This window comes from Physcomitrium patens, chromosome 17 (genome assembly GCF_059467195.1).
Source record: "Physcomitrium patens ecotype Gransden chromosome 17, ASM5946719v1, whole genome shotgun sequence".
Classification (NCBI taxonomy): domain Eukaryota; kingdom Viridiplantae; phylum Streptophyta; class Bryopsida; order Funariales; family Funariaceae; genus Physcomitrium; species Physcomitrium patens.
Window position 1 is genome coordinate 14,477,125 of NC_143426.1, and position 26,147 is coordinate 14,503,271.

General features: G+C 35.5%; 1 protein-coding gene and 1 long non-coding RNA gene across 4 annotated transcripts; both read left to right on the forward strand.

Moving 5' to 3' along the window:
- The first annotated feature begins 3,181 nt into the window (after positions 1–3,181).
- LOC112294898 (uncharacterized) lies at positions 3,182–9,431 on the forward strand. Of its 3 annotated transcripts, none has more exons than XM_090243885.1 (3): positions 3,182–3,784; positions 4,211–8,900; positions 9,030–9,431. In XM_090243885.1, the coding sequence occupies exon 2, from the start codon at positions 4,564–4,566 to the stop codon at positions 8,662–8,664; it is 4,101 nt and encodes a 1,366-aa protein (XP_090100011.1). In that variant the 5' UTR covers positions 3,182–3,784; positions 4,211–4,563; the 3' UTR covers positions 8,665–8,900; positions 9,030–9,431. The 3 variants fall into 3 exon arrangements, with proteins under 3 accessions (XP_090100011.1, XP_024401649.1, XP_024401650.1); XM_024545881.3 differs by lacking the exon at positions 3,182–3,784 and having other exon boundaries at positions 4,413–8,688; positions 8,812–8,900; XM_024545882.3 differs by lacking the exon at positions 3,182–3,784 and having other exon boundaries at positions 4,413–8,688; positions 8,817–8,900; positions 9,030–9,323.
- A 1,986-nt stretch (positions 9,432–11,417) lies between these two features.
- On the forward strand, positions 11,418–14,301 carry LOC112294308 (uncharacterized). Its single transcript, XR_002973290.3, has 2 exons — positions 11,418–13,089; positions 13,251–14,301. It is a non-coding gene; the product is annotated as an uncharacterized LOC112294308 (long non-coding RNA).
- The last annotated feature ends 11,846 nt before the right edge of the window (positions 14,302–26,147 follow it).

Below are 26,147 nucleotides of genomic sequence, written 5' to 3' on the forward strand. Positions count from 1 at the left end.
TGAACCCTAAATCTCAACAATAATCAGGCTATGAATTAACTAATTAAGTGATCTCTCAAATGAAGATATGAAAAACACTAAGATAGAAATCCATAATACAGTGAAGAAGAGATCTATTATGGGAACATGATGCAAAGGGTGTGTGTGAGAACCCAGTTCATATGAGTGAGTGAGTGAGTGAGTGATGGCCCCCACTTCAAGAGAATGCTAAATTCCTTTCACATGATCTGAATAAAAAAAGATAGAGTAAGTAAGCAAGTGTGTGTGTGTGAGAGAGAGTGAGTGAGAGACAAAGACATTTTGCGTCAATTATGGAGTGAGCCCCTTAATATCTATGAATTGGGCTTTACGAAGCTGGTGTAGATTATTAATTCATTTTTGATTATTTTTATTTTTTCGAGGGTCTCTATGATTATGGGGGTGTTGTCATGCCATGTCCAGCTAATCAAGTGGCCATTGATAAAAAGACAATAATGTCCTTTGCCCTTGCTCAGCATTCAACCCCTTTCACCTAATTCAGACACAAAGGTTGACTTGTGGAATTCATGTTTTAGAGCTAAATTCAAAGAAGAAAAATACTCATCTACGTGATTTCATTATTGGCTTTTCTTTTTGTTTTTCTTGTTTCTGTACTTTTACAAGTAATGGGGTTTAATCTCATTGCTGCACCACAGACAAAAGAAGAATACAGAAAAAAATGAAAGAATAAGAAGAAGAAAATGGCAGAGGAGGAGAAACTTTTAACTTTTTTATTGGGTTTTAGCCACTTCATTCAGTGTAGAGTGAAAAAAGAAAACATGTTGCTGACAATGGTAATTTTATTATAAGACTTCATTCAATGAATGGTGGTTATCTTATTCATTCATTGACAATGCATCAGCTACATGATCCCATGTAAAATGAAAAAGAATTAGGCTGGTAGTGTCAAACTATTTTGCTGCTTAGCATGAGAAAACACACATGAAAAAACACACAAAAAAATGACAATAAATAAAATAAAATCACGATTTTGATTTCAATCAGATCTCAAACTTATATTATTCTTTGAAAATCTGCAATAAAACTGGAAATGAAAGTATGTTTCTTTAACTTCAAATCAAAGTTAACTTGTCATGTATGGGCCCAAAGTATCTAATGATTTCCCTTGCAATAACCCCATTTTCATTTGATTTCAAGTTTAAGGTTAAACCAGGAAATTTTCAACATCAATAAAGAATGCAATTCTACAAAACTTGGTGTAATAAACGTAAAAAAATTCAACACACATGTGGAAGCCAGGCAACAACATCTGAATCTAACACATTTTGTTCATTGTAGTAATGAACCTCATTAGCCATGGAAGCCCAAGACACCAAACACCTCAGAAAAATTCCACACAATAAATCCAGAAGGTTCCATGGGTTTCATTAATGTGTCTCATGGCTATTGCATTTAAAGAAGCAGAAACAGGATTGCAGAAGAAGATGAAGAAGAAGAAGAAGCAGTAGAAGAAGTGGAGGTCATAATATATTAAAATATACCTTCAACTATTACAAATACTGGTTGACTCCATCTGGCTAGACCAAGAGGGGGTTGTCATAGTGGAACAAAAAACACAGCCACATCGTTTCTGTGATTATGGCTCTGCCTGGACTGAATGAGCTCCTCACAAGAAGGAAAAAAATTAAAAATTAAAAATTAAAAAATGTTAACAAAACAGAAAGGGAAAATCTAATTCTATGGGTTCTTTTTCCTGTGAGGAAATATGAATTTGAGCTGGGTTAGGGCTAAGCTTAGACAGCCTATAACAGGGGGAGGTTTAGAGTTAGAAGGAGGACACATGCTTTTGGGGAGTAATGCCACTGTATTGTCAGTTCTCACTGTGGGCATAATGCATTGGAGTTGGAGCTCTTAAAGCTGCAGAGAGGGAGGGAGGGAGGGAGAGAGGGAGAGTGCATAGGATCTTCCTCAAGCCTTTGTCTTACTAGAGAACCCAACTGCCACATACACACAGAGCAGGATTAAAAAAAAAAAAAAAAAAAAAAAAAACTAAAAACTTAAAGAAGAAGAGGGGAGAAAGAGGGTGAGAAACTGATGTTCAGAAGAATGTGCTGCTCTCCTTTGGGATAATTCAAACCTTTGTTTGTTGATCTGTCTTGTGCACCCAAAAAAGGGAATGTGCATTGGTTGATGCTGTGCTTGGAAAAGAAGATACTCTCAGGGGTAGTGTGAATTCATTAAAAAGTGATGTGGAATCAGGCAGGTTCTGAGTTTTCCAGATGGGTGTTGCACAAGCACCATGAATGCCCTTGGGGTTTGATGCTAGTTGGTGTGCATTCAACCCTGTGTTTGTGTCATGGGCACAACCAAGTTTTGATGCTGTAATGCAAAACTTTTCAAATTCTTTATATATAATTTCAATCTAAAACTTAGAAGTAAGACACCTAGAATGACAAGGTTGTTGAAGTGAAGAGATAGTATAACCACAACATTTGGTCAAACCACCATGTATACACACATACATACAAAGACACTATCTAAAACAAGCTTCTGTTGGAATATTTCCAAAGAATATTACAAAACATGTGAACTCTAAATGACAATGAAAGAGGTTTGAGGCATCATAAGGTGAGACAACTTTGCAATGTAATATCACCAAGTGCATGAATTTGATGTGGCAGCAACTTGGACCCCAATCAGTAGAGATCCACAGAATCTGATTTCGAGAGCAAAATTGCGAGCAGAAGCTTCAAGAGAAAATAATCAAGTCACAAGACGAGTTTTAAAATGGCTGAGAAACCTGGTGGAGACAAAATTTGGGTCGTGAAGCTTGAAGGAGTACAAAGCAACAGCCGTATGTACACAGATCCGAGCAAAGGTATTATTATTATTATTATTTATTGAATTGGGTATCCATCAAGGCCCTACTACTGTGAGACGCAAGGAGAGGCAAAGGGAAAGAATCTGGTTGACTTGGTAGAGAGACTGATCTCGGAGAAGATCTGAGATTGTTTTTACAAAAAATGCGTTTCTGGAACGTGGGCGAAGTATGTCAGATCCGCGGGCCCGCGATTCTGACACCGGGAGTCAGACGCTTGGGCACCGCAGCCATGGCTGCACTCAAGCGAGGAGGAGGAGGAGGAGGAGCTAGGCAATGAAGAAAACGAACTGCAGACAGACGGGGGGGCCCCAAACCCATGCTGTACCAGACAGACAATTGAGTAAGCAGAATCCCGCACAACCTTCCGCCGCTTGGATGTTGCTGTTTTAATGTAGTCGTTTGCCACCAGATCGTTTTACTCGAGTGGCGGTGTCGGACCTGTGCTTTCGGTTTGCATGATGCTAGCTGTGAGACACTGGTTGCGGAGGGGCGGAGGAGTTTGATGAGCTGTGTGTTAAGACTATCTGTGGAGATGCGTTTAGGAGCAGATTTCTGCTGGTTTTCAGGGCTAGTTTGCGGGCTACTTTTCGGAGTCGGTGTGAAGGAGCCACGGACATGGTGAGTGAGTGAGCTGGAGGGAGTGTACTTGAGGTTGAGGGTGCGTTGCCACCCACCGCGCCACCAGCTGCGAAGCACCGTGTACTGGAGAGTGTCCCTTCTAGAAAGTAGTCCTGAGGCGGGGATGGGATCGAATCGGCTTCGCACTTGACAAGTTTTGTGTTCTAGAATTCGACCCATGGTTACACAGAATGTGATGCATGGGCAGCGGGCGCTTGGTTTTTGTGTGAATCAGAAGACGTAATACTCGCCTATCCACGCAGTCGCGTCGGGGCGATCTTGAACATCGGCGCCGCCGCATGCGAGGTGAATATTTTTTCTGTTCTTTGGATCAGCTGATAATAGTTCCTGAGCAATGTATTCTTAACGTCAAGTTCCATTTTTTTTTTTTTTTTTTTTTTTTTTTTTCATTCTTCCTTCTTCTTCTTCTTCTTCTTCTTCTTCTTAATATCGAGCAGTATGTGTTATCATAATTTTCGGAAAGCTGGAGGAGCGTTAGCCAATCGTATGCTGAATCCCGCGAATGTTGCCAGAGCCTGCAGTGTCGATAGTACTACTGCTTGAGTATTGAGCTAGCTCAAATTATTGCATATGAATAGGCTAGTGATGATGGAGTCTGTGTTGGAGCTGTTATGATCATCTTGGAGCCTTTTGTGATTGCGTTTAAATGCCGGTCAAGATGTCCATTTGTCTCAGCAAGACGCCGTTTGATAGACACAGATTTTTTTGCAGATATAAAATTGCATCTTGGAATGCACCTGTTGGCGATTGTAATTGAGCTAATATGCTTCTGAAATTTTAGAGGCGCGCTCAACGTGGGGTTAAACTGCGCTTCTTCCTGTTTCTCAATCGATCAATTTTTGCGAGTTCCAAAGCGAGTCTAAGGAATTGCCGACGGGGCTGACGCTTGTTAGGCAACGACAGAATGCGAAGATCAGTTTCAGTAACCATCGACCGGTCCCAGAATACTTGTACTCAAGATGAAGAAAAGAGGCTCTGACAAGCTCCCGAGACCATAAACGTCCAGCCATCTAATCTGGGGTAAGCTCAGATCACACAGGATCATTAAACGAGAGTATGTAATTATGCTCGGTTCGTTGCAAATTCTTGCTACAATGACGCCAACAAGGGTGATGATAATCGCCGTGTTGTTCATGTTTGGCCTTGCATCATTCTGTCCCCATGCCTCCGCCCAGTCAAGCAAGACAGACTTGGAAGCGCTGCTTAATTTTAAAGCAAGCATCACCAACTTCTCCCCGGAGATGCTCCCCGACTGGAACCCCTCGGCGTCCTCTCCTTGCTCGTGGGTAGGAATCACTTGCAACAGTCTCGGTCAAGTCACGAACGTTTCCTTGTATGAAATCGGATTCACAGGTACCATCTCCCCCGCTCTCGCGTCGCTCAAAAGCCTCGAGTATCTCGACTTGAGCTTGAACTCCTTCTCCGGGGCTATTCCTGGGGAGCTTGCCAACCTGAAGAACTTGCGAGTTCTCGATCTCAACTCGAACAATCTTCTCTCGGGGACGATTCCTGAGAGTTTCTGGACAGGTCTGTTCAAGCTGGAGTATATGGATTTGAGCTACAACATGATCTCGGGAAACATCCCCATGGAGATAGAGAATTTGAAGATGTTGAGCACGCTCATCCTTGCCGGGAATTCCTTCACAGGGGTGATCCCGCAGCAGCTCACCGGGCTGATAAACCTCGTGCGATTAGATTTGAGCATGAATTCCTTCGAAGGCGTACTTCCGCCACAGTTGTCTCGATTGTCGAACCTGGAGTACATCTCCGTGAGCTCGAACAACTTGACTGGCGCGCTTCCAGCCTGGAACGATGCGATGTCGAAGCTTCAGTATGTCGATTTTAGCAGTAATTTGTTCTCCGGACCTATTTCGCCGTTGGTAGCCATGTTGCCGTCGGTGGTGCATTTGGATTTGAGTAACAACACGTTTACGGGAACTGTGCCTTCTGAGATCTGGACCATGGCAGGATTGGTGGAACTAGACCTCGGGGGGAATCAGGCCTTAATGGGAAGCATTCCTCCCGAAATCGGCAATTTGGTCAATCTGCAGAGCTTGTACATGGGCAACTGCCATTTCAGCGGGCTCATTCCGGCGGAGCTTTCGAAATGCATTGCCCTGAAGAAGTTGGACCTGGGCGGAAATGACTTTTCGGGAACTATCCCAGAATCCTTCGGCCAGCTGAAAAACCTCGTCACCTTGAACTTGCCCGACGTCGGGATCAATGGCTCCATTCCGGCGTCCCTGGCCAACTGCACCAAGCTCGAGGTTCTCGATGTAGCCTTCAACGAGCTCAGTGGGCCGCTTCCGGACTCGCTCGCTGCTCTTCCAGGTATCATCTCGTTCTCCGTGGAGGGTAACAAGTTGACAGGACCGATTCCGTCATGGCTCTGCAACTGGCGAAATGCTTCTGCACTGCTCCTCTCCAACAACCTCTTTACGGGGTCAATCCCTCCAGAGCTCGGCGCCTGTCCCAGTGTCCATCACATCGCTATTGACAACAATCTCCTCACGGGCACTATTCCTGCGGAGCTATGCAACGCGCCCAACCTCGACAAAATCACGCTAAACGACAACCAGTTGTCTGGAAGTTTGGACAAAACTTTCGTCAAGTGCTTGCAGTTGTCCGAAATCGAGCTCACAGCCAATAAACTGTCCGGCGAAGTGCCACCGTACCTCGCAACGCTGCCGAAGCTCATGATTCTGTCACTGGGGGAGAACAACCTGTCCGGCACCATCCCCGAGGAGTTGTGGGGTTCGAAGTCGCTGATTCAGATTCTTCTCTCCGACAACCAGCTCGGCGGGAGTCTTTCTCCTTCAGTTGGAAAGATGATTGCCCTGAAATATCTCGTCCTGGACAACAATAACTTCGTAGGCAACATCCCGGCAGAGATCGGTCAACTGGCGGATCTCACTGTGTTCTCGATGCAGGGCAACAATCTGTCAGGGCCCATACCTCCAGAGCTTTGCAACTGCGTCCGCCTCACGACTCTTAACCTGGGCAACAATACTCTCTCGGGAAGCATTCCTTCCCAGATTGGGAAACTTGTAAACCTCGACTACTTGGTTCTCTCCCACAATCAGCTCACTGGACCAATTCCCGCTGAGATTGCGGCCGATTTTCGCATCCCTACCTTGCCCGAGTCCAGCTTTGTGCAGCATCATGGCGTTTTGGACCTCTCGAACAACCGCTTGAATGGGAGCATCCCGACCACCATCGGAGAGTGTGTGGTGTTGGTGGAGCTCAAGCTCTCTGGGAACCAATTAACCGGGCTCATACCCTCTGAGTTGTCGAAGCTAACAAACTTAACAACACTGGATTTCTCCAGGAATAGGCTCAGTGGAGACATTCCTACCGCGCTCGGGGAGCTTCGAAAGCTTCAGGGAATCAACCTAGCATTCAACGAGTTGACAGGGGAGATTCCAGCGGCTCTCGGGGACATCGTCAGCTTGGTGAAGCTGAACATGACGAACAACCACCTCACAGGCGCGATTCCCGAGACGCTTGGGAATTTGACAGGGTTGTCCTTTCTTGATTTGAGTTTGAATCAGTTGGGTGGAGTGATCCCTGTCGCACTTTCGAACCTTGTTTCTGTTGTAGGGCTCAATTTGCAGCAGAATTTCTTCTCAGGAACTATTCATGGTCTCTTGTCGGAAAGCTCCGTGTGGCATCAAATGCAAACACTCAACTTGAGCTACAATCAACTCAGCGGCGACATTCCGGCAACGATCGGCAACCTTTCCGGGTTATCGTTCCTTGATCTGCGAGGAAATCGTTTCACGGGAGAAATACCGGATGAGATTGGCAGCCTTGCGCAGCTAGATTACTTGGACCTCTCTCACAATCACCTCACAGGACCATTTCCAGCAAACTTGTGCGACCTCCTCGGTTTGGAATTTCTGAATTTCTCGTATAACGCCTTGGCTGGTGAAGTACCCAACCGCGGCAAGTGTGTTGCACTCACAGCAGATCAATTTCTGGGCAACAAGGCGCTGTGTGGCGATGTCGTGAACTTTGTTTGCCGAAAGCAGAGCACTTCGAGTATGGGCATAAGCACGGGAGCCATTCTGGGGATCTCCTTGGGAAGCTTAATAGCGATTTTGATTGTGGTGTTTGGCGCACTCCGCTTGCGCCAGCTGAAGCAAGAAGTAGAAGCCAAAGACCTGGAGAAGGCGAAGCTTAATATGAACATGGCCTTGGATCCTTGCAGCTTGAGTTTGGACAAGATGAAGGAGCCTCTGAGCATCAATGTAGCCATGTTCGAGCAACCCCTGCTTCGTCTCACTCTCGCCGACGTGCTCCGCGCCACAAACGGCTTCAGCAAGACGAACATCATTGGCGACGGCGGATTCGGGACGGTTTACAAGGCCCATCTCTCGGACGGGCGAATTGTCGCCATCAAGAAGCTAGGTCACGGCCTCTCGCAAGGGAATCGAGAATTCCTTGCAGAGATGGAGACGCTTGGTAAGGTGAAGCACAGACATCTGGTGCCGTTACTCGGCTACTGCTCCTTCGGCGAGGAGAAGCTACTGGTTTACGATTACATGATAAACGGCAGCCTTGACCTATGGCTCCGCAACCGAGCAGACGCGCTTGAAGTCCTGGACTGGCCAAAGCGGTTCCGCATCGCTCTAGGATCCGCCCGTGGCCTTTGCTTTCTCCACCATGGATTTATTCCGCACATCATCCACCGCGACATCAAGGCAAGCAACATCCTCCTCGACGCAAATTTCGAGCCTAGAGTTGCGGATTTCGGGTTGGCGAGGCTGATAAGCGCTTACGACTCCCATGTAAGCACCGATATTGCGGGGACGTTTGGGTACATTCCTCCAGAGTATGGCCAGAGCTGGCGATCCACCACGCGTGGCGATGTTTACAGCTATGGCGTGATTCTTCTGGAGCTCCTTACGGGGAAGGAACCGACGCGGGATGACTTCAAAGACATCGAAGGGGGGAACCTCGTCGGCTGGGTTAGGCAGGTCATAAAGAAGGGGGAGGCTCCCGAAGCGCTAGATCCCGAAGTCTCGAAAGGGCCATGCAAGCTTATGATGCTCAAGGTGCTGCACATCGCAAACCTGTGCACCGCGGAGGATCCCATTAGGCGCCCCACCATGCTCCAGGTTGTGAAGTTTCTCAAGGATATTGAAGACCAGGATCGCGCATAGCCTTCCAACGCTAGATCCATCATGGCAAGCACTTCCCCTATACACCTCTCAGCTTCTTGTTAGCTGATCCATCACATGCCGAGCATGTTTTTTGGTGGCAATCCAAGCCCCCGTTCTAACATCCGGAGATTTTCTTTCGGTTTTCAGTGCAGAATTTGTTTGCTACAGAGCTTTTAGATTCAAAGTCCTATCGCTGGAATTGATCTACCCCCCCCCCCGCGTGCTTCATTTTCAAGGTGTGTATGTGTGTCTGTGGATAGATCTCAACCTGGCTTGCAACATTTCTTTGTGTTGTTTTTGTGATGATCATGGAACATGTTTTTTGTGATTCTCCCTTTTCTTACAGTCTTCATCTGTCTGCGCAGTTCCCACGATTCTTTCACGCCCGGGGTGTGCCATTGCGGCTCCACCGACACTCCCCCATATACAAATTAGGTGCTGCACTTCGATTGTTTTTGTCAAAGATAACATAGTTAGTAAACAGATTTGTATCATTGTTTAGACCCGCTGTACATGTTAGAGCATTTGATAGCGCCACGAGAAGGAAATGAACTTTTAGCTCCGAGTGGCATTCTCGAGACATTGGGCGCCATGCAACATTCCTGCACTGCAATCTATAAATTGAGTTCATTGAGTCAATGATCATTTATACCTTAGAAGGGTGATCGGTCCCAGAGCAGTGTACCCGTTCGAGGACTCATTCGTGTAGCAGCTTGCTGTCACCATTGAGCTAAATAAAAGCGGATTCCACCGGCAAAATTGAATAATCTTTTTCTTATATATAAAATATAAAATATATAAAAAAAAAAAACACACCAAAACGCTACAACCTCGTCGCTGAAAAGGTAGCAATTCAAGTTCATTAATTTCCAACGCTCCAAGTTAACACCTCTGAGTAAACCAATCAATACAGACCCAGTACTAGAAGCTACGTAGGCACTACAACATTGAAACAGAAGCTTGAGCTGCAGCTTGAGCTGGAGACAATGCGTTATTTTTCCTTGGAGCTGGAATCTGGCACACGAACCTAGTTTGTCGAACCCATCAGTTGACAGCCAGCCCTACTACAACCAATCTGACAACGCTCTGCTGCGTAGCACCGTTTTGCACCGACACAGCCCAAGGCTCTCGTCAAATCGCTCAACGCCTCTAGTTTTTATTTGTCATGGTCAGCATGAGTGAAAATATATACCGATGCTCCTGAGTGAGAAAATAACTGGCAACTCCGCTCCCACAGTGAATGCGTAACGCACCCTAGTGAGATAATCCACTGTCTGCAGCAAAATCAGCTGGCTACTGCTCCTCCTCTGATGAGGCCATGCTTAAGGAACAATCAAAGGAAGCAGAAAAGTAGAAAGCCAGGAGCAGTTTTGGTTTTTTTGTTTTTTTTGGTTTTTTTCTGGAACATGGATGGCACAGAGAGATATTCTGGCATGAAATCCACTTGGAACTCACGCATTCTGAGATTGCACAATGGCTTCCTTCAGGTATGGATTGGTGAAGCTTAACCCTGCGTGGGTTTAGTGATGCTTAACTTAGCTCAAGTTTTAAGCACCTCAGAAAATAATATGCTGCAAAACACATTCATAACACCTCTGCCCAAGAAATTTTGCTCCACATGAGCAGAGCCTTGACACAGGATCATACTTTCTGATCTGTTTTTGTAACACACATGGGATCACGTGCATCTGAGATCGTTGCGTTTCAGTTTTGAAGCATTTGTGGGGGTTTTAAATGAGGATACTTAGACACAAGATTGAGAGGAGGGCTGTCCACAAGATTGCAGTGTGGGGTAGAAGAATATGTATGTGCTCTAGTTTACTTACAAAAACGAGACATTGTGGGCTGAGTTGTTGGTCGACTTCTCACAAGCTTTGGAATTGGCTTTGCCTTGGCCAATGTTTGTCATCTATTATATTTTAGCTTTTGATACAGTCATTACACTCTAATCTCTTTTGTACTATTGTATGTGTTTTAAATTTTACATAAAATTTCCTTGTAGAAACTTTACCACTAAGCTTATATTTATCTTTTGATACATGAAAATTTGTAAAACACATTATTTATAATATTTTTTCTATAATTCAAACGGAAATTAAATCATGTCAAAAATTAAATATTGGGAATATAAATAGAAATATAAATATTTGCATAATACTAAAAGAGTTTAAAACTTTTTTAATACCTATAAAAGTAATAGTATTATCCCTTACTATAATTTTCTTTAAGAGTTTATCATCACTCATTTTCTTTTTTTTCTATTTACTATATAAATAATATTTAATGACTTCTTTAGAAGTTAATATTTATATATAATAATATAATAATATAATACCTATTTTTATCAAAAATAAATTTATAAAATTAGATTGTTATTTTTTTCTTTAAATTTATATTAATACTAAAATTCTTAGAAAAGATTTTGTCAAAGATTTACATATGTTTCATAGAACTTCTACTATCTTTATATTTGAATATAGTAATATAATATATTTTTTAAAAAATACATATATATATATATATATATATATATATTAAAGAAATTCTATTACTTAAAAACTTTACTATATAACCAACTCTTTAGAGAAAATACTTTATTTGTTTCATTGTAGAATTCTTTGTAAGAAAACTCAATCAAATTATAACCTTGGTTCTAAAACTTTTTTTTTTTTTTTTTTTTTTTTTTTTGTTTGTTTGTGTTGCTAACATAAAATAATCCTTTATAAAAATTTATACAATAATAAGCAAACAAAGGCTTGTTCTTTATATACTTGATATAATCCATTTTTTTTTATTTCTATTAAATTTGTATATGTCAAATTTTGCTATAGGATTTTATTTGCATCACACATTTAAAATTCTAATATTTATATTAATATTTAATTTTATAAAATTAGCAAATAACCAAAGATAATATATACACATATATATAATATAGGTATAATGTAATTCAATTTAAATTACGTTCTTTAAAAAAGAATAAAAAAGAATAAAAGATAAAATCTTATGTAGAAAGTTGAATAATAAATATTTTATACTAATTACTATTAACATTCTAATTGTAATTTTATTAAATACAATATAATATAAATAAATTTTATATTAAGTTGTAAGAGATTACTAGATTAAAATCTTCTTTCCTTCTCTTTTCATAATTGGGATTAATAATTATCATGCAAAATACATGCTTATTTTTGGTACTATATACAATATTGTATTAAATGAATGAAGAACTGATATTGACATCAAATTAGTTTTATTAAAAGTACCAATTTCAAAAAAAAAAAAAAAAAAAAAAAAAACACTGCTTTGTTATCGAATATAAAATTTTAAGAAAATACAAGTTTACTAAAAAATAAAAATACAAAGTATTCAAATGTCTTGTGCACCAATGTGAATAAAGTATTAATTTTCATACACAAGAAAAAAATATTTTATTTTAATCTAATAATTATTGGATTTAAATATAGAATTGAAATAGTTAATTTCAATAATGAATATGTTACTTATAGTTGTGATTATTTTATGTAGTGGTGCATATATTTGTTGCAAGTATTAAATATTAAGTATTAAAATTAGAGGTTTGATTTTGCAATAAAATCATGAATCCCATATATAAAATTATAATTTAAATTAGGAATTGGATAATAGTTGAAATTCATTTAATTATTTGTGATTTACAATTAGAATCATTTAGTTCGTAATTAGAAAGATAAAAAAATATAAAAAAATATTAGTGCACTAATAAGTGTTGTCACTTATTTTGATATTATTAGTAAATAAGTAGTAATTTTTTAATTTTTTAATAGATGAATCATTGAAAATAAAAATTTAAGTTGTAATTTTTTATTTTATTTAAATAATAAAAAACATATATCATACTAAAAAAAACTTTACTATCTTATAGATGTACCACCATAGATTACTAAAAGCATTAAAACATAGGACTTATGTTAAACTGGAAGGATTTATTTTACATGACAATGTGGCTAATATTAAATACTGACTAAATGTTTCATGTCTGTACCAATTGCATAGGGATTTTAAAATGAAATTTGGATTCCAAAATCATTTACACAATCACAATGTTGTAATTTCAAATGAAAATATATTTTATTATATTGTAAAATATTACTCATCAAACAAAGACATAAATAGACATAGGTAGGGCATGGATGAGGCGTATGGGGGTGCTAGTGGCTGCCAATCGGTATTAGAGACAGATGTCGCCGGAGATTCTCGAGCGTGTATAAGACCGTGAATTAGTGCGACTGTGGTTCTGAATTGCGGTTGAAGAAGTGCAGTGTCGCGGTGTTCTGGCGATTCGAGTGCTGCGGTCGGTAGTGCTGTGCAGCAGGGGATTCCAGCACCGTGTCTTTGTGATTTCTTCCTTCAAGTTACCATCGTAGTGGCGACGTAGTCTAGGTTCTCTCCTTGTGCGATGAGGGTGGCTGCTAATGTACTATTACTTCCGTCGTATTCGGTGTCTACCGCACTAGTGCGGTGCTGTGGTGCTATTCAGCGCCACTCCTGGTTTTCTCCGTGTTTGTGTTTTTGCTGATCTTGTTTGAGTCGTCGTTGGGCAGGGCTGCGGTTGACGAGTTGGATTACTAGTGCATTGCGGGAGCAGCATTAACGTGCTGGTGGCGTCATCTTGAAGCTAGAGCTCTAGTTGTTCAGATGGCTAATTAAAAAATTGGGGTCGTATGTTGAACTCGGCAACGATTTTTTGGAGCTCCGATTTTTCTGGTCTCCGCATTGTTTCGAGGGGCTTGCATATTGCGTTGCGTGGCTTTCGGCGTTCCCACGCGTATCATGATTGTTGAGATACCTCACTTCTCCTTTCAGTCTTCAGTGTGGGATGGCCTTAAACCATTGATTTTGTGCCCCTGTAACCTGTATTAATTTATTCCCCCTCTAGGTGTCCTGTCGGGCTGTAGTGTCAAGCCCCCGTGGTTTAAGGAGCATGAGCGTTGTGTGGAAGGTGATTTCGTGTCTGCACGACTGATCCGTTCCCTGTGCCGAAGAGAGGGTCCAGTCTGGCTTGAATGGAAGTCGCGAAGTGCTTTTTGGTGGAGAGTATTTGAGGCGCTCGAGGTTTTGTTGTATTCTTCAACGCCTGGTTCATGTGTATTTGAGAAGCGGCGCTGAGCGAGTCGTGGTGGATCATTTGCGGACAATCTGGACAATGAGTTGTGATTTTCTTAAAACCTGATTGAGAAACGGCGATCTTGTTAGTCATCCAATCTCCAAGGGAGATTGTTGAACTGCAATTGAAGAGCCTCTTTCGGAATCCTCTACGACAAAAGTTATCGAGAGTGACTTGTGTACTTTGTTACATAGATATTTTAAAGGTTTGAACTTTGCATCTTGTTGATAGATTATTTTAGTTGTGTATAAAAGTTTTTAGGTGGATTTCTTTAAGTAGAAGTAATTTAAGGTTTTGATTTTTGACTTAAGATTAGTATTTTTATAAGTTGAAATGAGATGATTAAAATATGTACATAAATGAAGCTATGTATATAGGATTATTTAAGAGTGATGGTTTGGTTTTAGAAACATAGATTCATTTTGTAGGAAAAAAAATCGTATGGTTTGTGGAACAATTTGTATAAAAGATAAGTTTTTTTGATTAGTTTTTTTGAAATTCTAAATAAATTTAGAATGTATTTTATTATAGGTGGTGAAATTTATTTTGTTCTTTTACTAAATCAAGATGGGATGGCTTTTAGAATTATAGAAGAAAATATATATATATATATATATATATATATATATGGTTTGGAGCTATTTACATGGTCTTTCTATGACAAGATCTTGAAGCACTATGGAACAACATGAAGAAATAACAAATATGCATGGTATTTGTGGAGATATTTGGAAAGGTTTTAAAATATATATTAAAGCATCCAAGGTTTTATTGAAGAAAAAAAATATGTTGAATAGAAACCAATGTACTAATTTGTGCAAGAAAATTGAAAATGTTACAAAGTTTTTTGACCACCTAATGACTTGCACCAATGATAAATTGGAGTTTGGATTTCTATTAAGTGAGTTATTTTTTATATTGAATAAATCTTATTCTTTAGTAAAGAAGTGTGGAAAACCAAATTGGTTTGAAGAAGCTATCTTTCAATCCAATAACAAAGAGACTTTTAGAGAACTAATTTTGGATTTAAAATGTTGTTGTGATATTGCAAGTAATATGCTTTTAAAGCATTATCCCAACAAATTTGAAGATATCATGTTTGCTACTTTTAGTATTGCAACATGTCAAGAAGTAGAAGATGATGTTATATTTAAACATGAGAGATTGATCCATGTAAGTAAAGAAGAAGATTTTGAATATCATGCATTAATAAAGCATCTATTATAAAGATGCAAAGACTTGTATTATATGGAAATTGGAGAATTGGATGCTTTGAATTTCACAAAAGACATGAGAAGTCTTGAAATTATAGAATGTGTGAAGGAAAAATCTAGATCTTTTGGAGAAGTTTATAAATCTAAGTGGTTGGGACTTTTGTGTGCAACTTAAAAAATGGATGTTGCATTTGATAAGTTCTTCATCAAAGAAGTGAACATTCTAACAAGTGTAAGCCATCGAAATTTGATAACATATTATTTTGCAATGAAAGGTAGTATTAATGGAAGTGTTGAATCTTTTGAAATAAAAGACAAAAAAAAATATTTATATATTGAAATGGAATTGATGCAAAATAATTTGAACAATATGTTGGAAGAAGAAAAAGAAGTATCTTATATTTTTCTTATTGACATCATGCATCAAATTGCAAAAAGAATATGTTACTTGCATGACATACACATTGCACATCGTGGTCTAAAGCCTGAGAATATTTTGGTTAATATTGTAGAACCAAAGATTAAGAATAAGATTATTCGACATACTATTGTGAAAGTAATTGACTTTGGAATGTCCAAGGTTGAAGTTGGAAGAAATTCAATAGCCACAAAGAATAATTACATTTATGGTAGTCCTAAATATACGGCTCTAGAGGCATTAAAAAATAGATTTCAAACAATGGAAATGTGACCTTTTGAAGTTGGTGTTTACTCATTTGCAATAATATGTTCTAAGATTCTTTCAAAGAAAGATCCATTTCATGATTTTTGTGACACAAAAAGAATATTAGAAAGAATTGAAAAAGATAAAAGACCAAAGTTACCTTCAAATTGTGTTGACTTGATAAAGCTTATCAAAGAATGTTAGAGGTTGTATCTCTGGATGACATATTTGCTAATAATGATACCACATTGATTGCAACCACTTGAGATTCAAAAGCAATAGAGTATTAAAGTGAAGAGGTTCGTATAATAAATATTGAAGAATTTGATGAAGAAATAAGTATGAAGTTGTTTATTATTCATTCTTGTGGCCAAGAAAATCTACCCAATGAATTAGTTAAAGTTAGCAAAAAGATTGTAAGAGCTTGCAATGACCTACCATTGAGTCTAAAAGTTATGGGAGCTTTTTTGAGTGAGAGTAAGAGATTGAGATGTTGAAAGCAAGCTCTACAAAAGTTGAAAAGTGGAAGAGTGTTAGATGGAGATGAAAACAATAGTAACTACAAGATTTGGAAGATACTAAGAGTAAGCTTTGATAATTTGAAAGTTGAAGAGAAGAAAATATTTTTGGACATATGTTATTTTTTTAGTAGTAATGTGTACCTACAAGGCATGTCAAAAGAAAGAGCATTATGAATGTGGGCCAATAGTAAAAAAAACATATTTGAATATGATGTGAAAGTTATGTTAGATACATTAATTTATCAATCATTGGTAAAAGTAGACAAAGATGGAATTATAAGAATACATAATCAATTGCAAGACATGGGTAGAAACATTGTTGAGAAGGAAATGGATTATAAATATGCACAAATGTGGAACTTGAATGTAGATCCATTTCATGGATTATCAAACAAGGTAAGTTTATATAACTATTATCTGAATGACATATATAAAACTAATAATAGTATTAAAAAAATCAAAAATTAAAAGTAAGAGGTTTTTTGATTGTATATTATATTATTTATATTATATATTTTAGATGTATAGATGTAAAGTTATTATGTAAAATATGAATCTTTTATTATAAATAGAATTGTATATACATTAAATATAATATTGATATAAAAATTGTAATATGATTGTATATTTAATTATGTTGGTTTTTAGTTGGAGGGGTTATTTTACAATAACACAAATAACAATATTATAAGTGAAATAAGAAGTGATTCTTTTTCATCACTTCAATTTTTAAGTTGTAGTATTGGTGAATTTGCATCTAATATTATTATATTGATACTAAACATATTTTTTGTGTTGATAAAATATTCTCTTAGTTTAAAATATTTTATATTAAATATGCCATAGAGATATACTTACCAAGAAAATTAGCAAAAAAAGCATTGCAAATGCTATATGACATAGATGTTTGGAAAAAGTTTGAGAGTTTAAATATCTTGCAATTGAGAAATTATTCTTTTACAAAAACATCTCTTGATTCATTTTTTAGAATATCTACATTATTGGAACTTGACTTAGAAGGATGTTCAAACTTAACTACACTACCAAATGAATTTGAGTATATGACTTCTTTGAAGATACTTAATTTAAAAGATTGTATACAATTACATTCATTACCAACATCAATAAAAAGTCTTCTCTATTTAAAAAACTTTCATATAAGTGGGTGCTTAAGGTTGACATCATTGCCAAATGAAATAGGCAATCTCACATCTTTGACTATTTTTAACATAAGGAGATGCTTTAGATTGAAATAATTGTGAAATGAATTAGGCAACCTCACATCTTTGACTACCTTTGATATAAATAATCAAGCTTGACATCATTGCCAAATAAATTAGGCAACCTCAAATCTTTGATAACTTTTGATATTAGTGATTGTTTAAGTTTGACATCATTGCCAAATGAATTGGACAATCTCACATCTTTGACTACCTTTGATATAAGTGAATACTCAAGCTTGATATCATTGCCAAATGAATTAGGCAACCTGACATCTTTGACTACCTTAAATATAAGTAAATGCTCAAGCTTGACACCATTGCCAAATGAATTGGATATTTTGATATTTTTAACTAACTTTGATATAAGTGGATGCTCGAGCTTGACATCATTACCAAATGAATTGACCAATCTCACATCTTTGATTAAATTTGATATAAGTGAATGCTCAAGTTTGACATCATTGCCAAATGAATTGGGCAACTTCACATCTTTGTCTACCTTAAATATAAGTAAATGCTTAAGCTTGATATCATTACCAAATGAATTGGATAACTTGAAATTTTTAACTAACTTTGATATAAGTGGATGCTCAAGCTTGACATCATTACCAAATGAATTGACCAATCTCACATCTTTGACTAAATTTGATATAAGTGAATGTTCAAGTTTAAAATAATTATTAAATGAATTTGGCAACCTTATATCTTTGACTATCTTGAATATATGAAGGTGCTTAAGCTTGACATCTTAGCCAAGTAAATTTAAAAATCTTGCATCTTTGACTTCCTAAAATATAAGTTGGTACTCAAACTTGATATCATTGTCAAATGAATTGGGCAACTTCAGATCTTTGACTATCTTTATCATAAATAAATATTCAAGCTTTACATCATTGCCAAATGAATTGAATAACTTCACATCTTTGAATACCTTTTATATAAATGAATGCTCAAGCTTGACATCATTGCCAAATGAAATGGGCAACCTCACATCTTTCACTACCTTAAATATAAGTTGGTACTCAAGCTTGACATCATCGTCAAATGAATTGGGCAAACTCATATCTTTCACTACCTTTATCATAAGCAGGTACTTAAGCTTTACATCATTGCCAAATGAATTCATCAATCTCACATCTTCGACTACCTTTTATATAAATGAATGTTCAAGCTTGACATCATTGCTAAATGGATTGAATAACCCCACATCTTTGATTACTTTAAATATAAGTTGGTGCTCAACCTTGACATCATTGCCAAATGAATTGAGCAACCTTTCATCTTTGACCATCTTTAATATAAGTATGTGCTTAAAATTGACATCATTACCAAATTAATTGGACAATCTTACATCTTTGAATATCTTATAAATGGGAGAGTGTTCAAGTTTGACATCATTGCCAAATGAATTGGATAACCTTACATCTTTGACAATCTTAAAAATGAATGAATGTTCAAGTTTGCTATTATTGCCAAATGATTTAAAGACTATTTATTATTTTTAGACTAATTGAATATTTTTGTATACCATGTTAAATTCTAAAAATTAAAAAAATATATTTTTTTAGTAAAAGTTATATTAATTAGTATTTGGAGTAGTAATTATAAAAAAAAGGTACATATGTAATATATTAAGTAGGAAGATAAGGCTAAAGCTTTGTGGCTCTCCTAAGATTACATAAGTGTATTTGACATTTTTGTCTCCTTACTTTTTATTTTGGCTTAATCAATCCTACTTCTATTTTTGGTGTCTATATTTTTAATGGGATAAATAACTTATTTTTAAGTTTTTAGTTTACAAAATATAATAACTTCAACTTCATTTTTAGAATCTTGATTTTTTTTTATAGAAAGATTTTTGATAATTTAAAAAATACTATTAAGTGTCTTTAAAGGTTGTTAATTTTATGTATGTATTCAATTTTTTTCTAAATTATAGAAATTAAAAATTTGACCATTTTGACTTTTTAAGTTGATTTTACAAATAGATAAGATTTTATATATTTTGATATGATTTATTGTTCTCTTTTAGGATTTTATAAATACAATGGTATACTTAGAAAGCTTTACAAGTGTCAAGGATAAGAAGTCAAAGAATATAAATAAATAAATAAAATATTTTTTAAAGAAAGATGATAAAAAAATAAAAATATATATTAAAAAAAAAAATGGCTATTGCTAAAGACTAAGAAACTAAAAACTCTTGAAACTAAACCAAAATTAAGGAGTTGATAAGAGTAAAAAAGGCCCTACTTTTATCTTTATATATAATATCTAATAAGGATATACATTGCAATATTTTATATGACCTCTAATACGTGTCCAACTTTCAAGACATGTGTTTTATTTGCAAGACATTTTTTTTTTGTATGTACACCATATGTCTAACTTGTACAATATGTAACTAATTAATTGGCTAAATTTTTAATATATTAATTACGTTCAAATATGTATAAAGACAAATTCATGTCCATGAAGTTTTTAAAAATCTTTTCCGTAAAATATTATCAAATTTATTTACATCTATTTACTTTTATATATTCATATTATTTAGATAATTAATAAAATAAATATGTATATTTGTGATATTACCTTTTTTTCTAAAAACTAGTTCATGAAAAGTAGTGATTACATGTTGAAGAAGTTCAATATGCAATAAATTGTATTTGCTACATATTTTGATTTTTGTTTCATTTTAAGGTAATTGATAAGTCTTTTTAGCTATTAATGGTTTATTTAAAAGTTAATTGGATTAGAGGAGAAATATAAACTTGATTTTGTCAATTCAAAAAAAGATTAGAAAAATAGAGGAAAGAATTAGAAAGAGAAGAAAGAAGGAAAAAAAAAAGAAAAAAGAAAAAAACGTAGGAAAGCAAAGGAAAAGAAAAGAAAATAAAGAAGGGAAAAAAAAAAAAAAAAAAAAAAAGATGGAACAAAGAAAAGGATGGGTTGGGAGGCAAAAGGTTGCCCCGAATTTCCGACAGCTGATAAAGGTCCGGGCCGCCCCGAACCCAAACTCTCTTTTTTTCTTTTTTCTTTTTTTTTTTTCTTTTTTTTTTCTGTGGTTTTTCTTGAGCTTCGATCCTTACAGAGTTCTCTCTCTCACTCCTCTGTGTATATGGTGGAGCTCCGAAATTGTGGAGGGAGGTGTTGTGGTGCAGCATTGCTCCTGAGGGTACTATGGTTGGAGCGGTTGGCGTTGTGGTGGTTGAATCGAGCGGCTGAGGCGTGGAGCCTGGAAATCATAAGTTCTGACTCCAAGAGTTGCCTGCGGCGCTGCTGCGGTGAGAGATTGAGCTCCACATTGCAGTGATTGTAGACGAGCTGGTCAAGCGGCTGGAGCTATTACGCATCGTCCGAGTTGGTATTGCAAAAGACGGAGCGCCGTAAATCTGTGTCCTTCCTTGTTCCGGTGCAGCAAGTGTGTATTTTTTTTTTTCTTCTTGTCGTTGTAGTTCCTTTTTTCCTGCAACATATTGCGACAAGGTAGGAACATGTTCAAGCTATATTGGAATTGTGACATTTGCTCATAGGCATCCCTTGAATTGATTGCAGTAGAAGTCACCCTCGGCGATGCTCCAATTGCTTTTTGGTTGTCATTACCGTCACATTCTTGTTGTCACTGTTGTAAAGCGTTCGTTGTCAACAATTGGCGCCACTTACTACTCTGAGGTGCTTGTTTACTGCGGGGTTGGTTCAAAGGTGCCGGTTAAGGGGCTCTAGACTTTTTCCTTCAATTGCTGCGGTGGTGCGCGGTATTATTGCAGTAGGCGTTCTTCAACGCCCGTTGATGTTGGTCCAGTCAATTACTTTAGAGGCGTTGATTCTTGTAGCCGCTGCCATCGTTGTAGATGGATTGATCTTAAGTCAATTGCTCGGGTTGATGCTATCATGTTAAGCACTTCCTTCCTTGATATCGTTCTTGGATCTTGATGTTATAAGAGAGTATCGACTTGGAAAGTGCCGCACACAATCCTCTTGCGAAGTTCGACAAGATGGAGTAAATTATACTTGCTACTGAAGCCCTTGGAAATGTAATTAAGTGAACGCTATTGGCGGCAACCGATCAACAAAATCATAGAAGTGGCTTTTAAGGTGGCTAAAACACCCAATTGAATAGTTCAATTTGGATGAAAAATTGTGGATGATAATTGATTGAGGTAGATGAATTTTTATTTATGGATAAAAAGTTATTTGTGGATGAAAAATAATTCATGGATGGAAATTTTTTTAGATGAATTTTTTATTTTTTTGGATGATAATTAATAATATATATATATATAAAAATAAAAATAAAAATTAAAAATTCTATAGACTTAAATTAAATCATCTAAAAAATTATCTTTTGAGTGTGAATTTTTGTTGAATTAATTGAGTGCCTTATATTATTCAAGTGGTTGTATTGTTGTTATTGAGAAAGTTGAAGGTGGAATTTAATTGGTAGAAATTGAAAAGTTAAAATAAAATAGGAGACAACTTAATCAATTAAATTATAAGCTAATTAATATTGATGAATTAGAATAAATTACTTATTAGAGGGATTTATGTCGATCACAATTAGGATTTTATTTGGAATTGTTGAATATTTAATCAAACAACAATAAAAACTTGTTAAAAAATTTAGATGATTAAATCATTATGAATTAGAATAAATTCCAAACTATTGGAAGTTTATTTTAGGTCATAGGACACATCTTCAATTTTAGCAAAGAAAGAAGAAGATGATGAGAATAAAAATGTTGGAAATACAAATCAAGATAAAGAGCCAAAAAAAGTAGATAATAGTGTGTCTACAATTGCTAGAACCAACAATCAAGATGTTGAAGTTGATGATAATGAGAAGGAGTACCAACCTTTAAATATAAAGAGACAAGTTCTAAGAAAGAAGAGGGTTGCAAGAGACTTTGAAATGCATGAAGGTGAATCTTCATCAAGTAAAAGGAAATATCTCTTAAGAGATAGAAAACAACTTGGTACATTATGGATGAATCACATCTTTTTTCAAGTAAGTGAAGCACATATCAATGTTCCACTCTTTACTGATCTATTGAATTTGTGTGATACAATGAAATCCATGGATGCTATGAAGTAGGAGAATGCTATGGAAGAAGAGTACAAATCACTTATGAACAATGGAACATGGAAATTAACTCAACTTCTACCAAATCGATCTTCAATTGGTTGTAAATGGATATTCAAAATCAAAAGGGATATAATAGACAATATTATGAGATACAAGGCTAAATTGATTGTTTAAGGCTTCTCTTAAGTTGTTAGTGTTGATTTTAATAAGACTTTTGCTCTTATGGCTAAATTTACTAATATTAAAACTCTTATAGTTATTGGGATATCAATTGACTTAGAGATGCATTAAATAGATGTAAAGGCAATATTCTTGAGTAGAAATTTGAAAGAAGACATCTATATAGATTAACCTCAAAGATTTATTGAAGAAAACAATCAATATTTTTTTTGTAAGTTGAAGAAATTCTTGTATAGGGTCAAGCAATTACCAAGGGTATGGTAGCAATATATTGACATATTTTTTTATAAATGAAGGATTTGTAAGAAGTGAGACTAATCATTCTTTGTATGTGATACAATCAAATGAGTTCATATTGGTTGTCATCCTCTATGTTGATGATTTGATCATCTTAACCAATATTTTGAAGATGATAGATTGATTGAAGGCAAAGTTAAAAAAAAGAGTATGAGATGAGTGATTTGAGAGAGCTTTACTACTGTTTTGGAGTGGAATTTGTGAAAGATCGTGTTAAGAAGACTATTACAATGAGCCAAAGCAAGTACATTAAAGAGGTGTTAAAACAATTCAACATGGAAGAGTGTAAGCCTATATGTATCCTTTTAGAGGCTAATTTGAAATTGATGAAGCTCACAGATGAAGAATATGCTAAAGTTGAAGGTTAAATATAAGGTGTTCCATACAAGGCAACAATGGACTCACTTATATATGCAATTATTAGCATAAGAATAGATCTTGCATATGCAATGAGTATTGTGAGCCAATACAAATCAAACGTTGAACCAATCCATTGAGCAACCATTAAAATCATTATGAAGTACTTAAAAAGTACTTTGTACTTCAATTTGACTTTTAGAAGTAATAACAATACTTTGTATGGTTGTCATTATGCGGATTGGGCTAGAGATACAAATGATAGAAAGTCAACAACAAGATATGTATTTGTTATTGAAGTGGGAGCAATTTCATGGAATTGTAAGAAATAACTAATAATTGCAAGGCAAACAATAGTGTTGGAGTACATAGTATCAAGCCATAGTGCAAATAAAGTAATATGACTAAATTTTTTTTTGGAAGATATTGAAGTAGTCAAATGGAAGTAATTCTAATAGAATATGACAATCAATAATGTCTTGCATTTACAAAGAATCCAAAACATCATCTAAGAATCAAATTCATTCAACATTATTTAATAAGAGAGAAGATTGAAATGGAAGTGACTGATATAAAGTATTGTACAATAAAAGACATATTTGTTGACTTATTAATAAAGGCATTAGTTAAAGATAGATATCACATTTTGACCAAGGCATTAGGATTGAAAGCCTTAGATCAATAGCAAAGTGAGAGTATTATAGTAAATAAGTAAAAGTAGATGATATTATTTAAGATACATTTCTCATGGTCATAGGGTCTTAAAATCAAAAGATCATAAAGAATATTTTAAGATATTCTAAGATATACTAAGATATGTTTAGATATCTTAGGATATGCTAGGATCTTAATAGATATGTTAAGATTAAAAGATCATATAAGATCATAGGAAAATAAAAGATATGCTAAAATTATATTCTTACAATAAAAAAGATATGAAAAGAATGTAAAAATTAACTATAAACATTGGATGTTGGAAGTAAGAGATATCTTACTCTATACTCTCTTTATATGCAATCTTGTTGATGTTTTGTGTTGTAACTTCAAAGTTTATTTTTCTTCAATAAGAAGTTCTTTATAGTGAATCTTATACTTAATCTTAATTGTTGAAAATATTTTTGAATAAAAAGCTATTGAATAAAGTTTGTCATTTGCTTCCATTTGTGATAATATTGCATGTAATATAAATTTTGTTTCATTTATTTCTATAAAAAATACTTGAAAAAAATCAATACCATATAAGATTGGTACAAAAGTAAAATTTATCTTCAAAATTTCAAATGCTCTTTCAATTTCTTTAATCCATTCAAATTTGTGTTTATATGTTAAATATATAAATGGTATTGCTACTTAAGAAAAAATATTGATAAAAAATTGATAGTAATTAAAAAATTCCAAAAAGTATTAGACGTCTTTTATGATTCTTAGAATCTTTTAATCCATAATAGTCTAAACTTCTTTAGAATCTATCATAAGACCATCATTTAAAATAATATATTCTAAAAAGTTAATTTAAATAATATAAAATATATATTTTTTTAACTTTTTATTTTTAAAATTGTATATAATTAATATCATATTACATTTTTATTCCAAAAAAAATTATTATAATAATATAATAAAAAAATATGTCTAATATTAGTTAAGATAAATAAAAGAAAAGATTTAAGAACAAAAAAAATTCCAAAAACAACATCATTTTAGAAGTGATTAGTCTATAATTTCTATTATACTTATGTATTATTAAGAGAAAATAATACTATATTTTTAATCAAGAAAAGATGAAGCTCTAATATTATAAATGCACTCTTTTCAATTTGTTATGGATAAAAACTCAAAATATTTAAATAAACAAGTGAAAAGTTTCTTAAAGAAAGATGACAAAAAAAATAAAAATAAAAAATGTATATTCAAGAAAAAATTAAAATAACTATTGTTAAAGACTAAGAAACTAAAAATTCTTGAAACTAAACTAGAAGCAAGAAGAAATTGGCAAGAGTAAAGAATGCCTAATTCTTACCTCTATATATAATATCTAACAACAAACTATGTAACAATATTTTGTAGGGCCTCCAACTTATGTCCAACTTATAAGATATGTGTCTATGTCACGGACACAAAATACAGACTTGAAATCTAACAAGAAGTTCAAAAAGAAGTGGCAGAACTAGATTAAACAGATGAGTACAAGAACAACACCAGAAAGGTGAGCTAGAACTCCAAGAGATGTGTTGTCGAGACTGAAGAACTCTTCAACCTCGATCCCTATATATACTCCTACTTAGGAAGCTTCTCGAGCTACTTCTATTAACTAGGAAGCTTCTAGAAAGTTCCAGAGGCTTCCTTTCTAGAAGCTTCTAGAAACTTCTCTTCTAGAAGGTTCCAGAGACTTCCTTTCTAGAAGCTTCTAGAAACTTCTCTTCTAAAAGGTTCCAGAGACTTCCTTTCTAGAAGCTTTTAGAAACTTCTCTTCTAGAAGGTTCCTAAGGCTTCTCTTCTAGAAGATTCCAGAGGCTTCTCTTCTAGAAGATTCCAAAGGCTTGTTTTCTAGAAGGTTCTAGAAACTTCTCTCTAGAAAGTTCTAAGGAATATGTCCCTAACATCACCCCCTCCTTTAGCTTCGAGGTCTCTGAGAAGCAATGTTGTTGATCAGTACCAACGCAAGAAAATGAAGATCTGTTGCATAACTTCTGCTATGAACTCCAACTATTGTTCACGAGGTAAATGGTTCATCGACCCTTGAAGCCAACGGTAGTGGCCCACGCCTTTGACTTATGATCAAGCATGAACTTCCG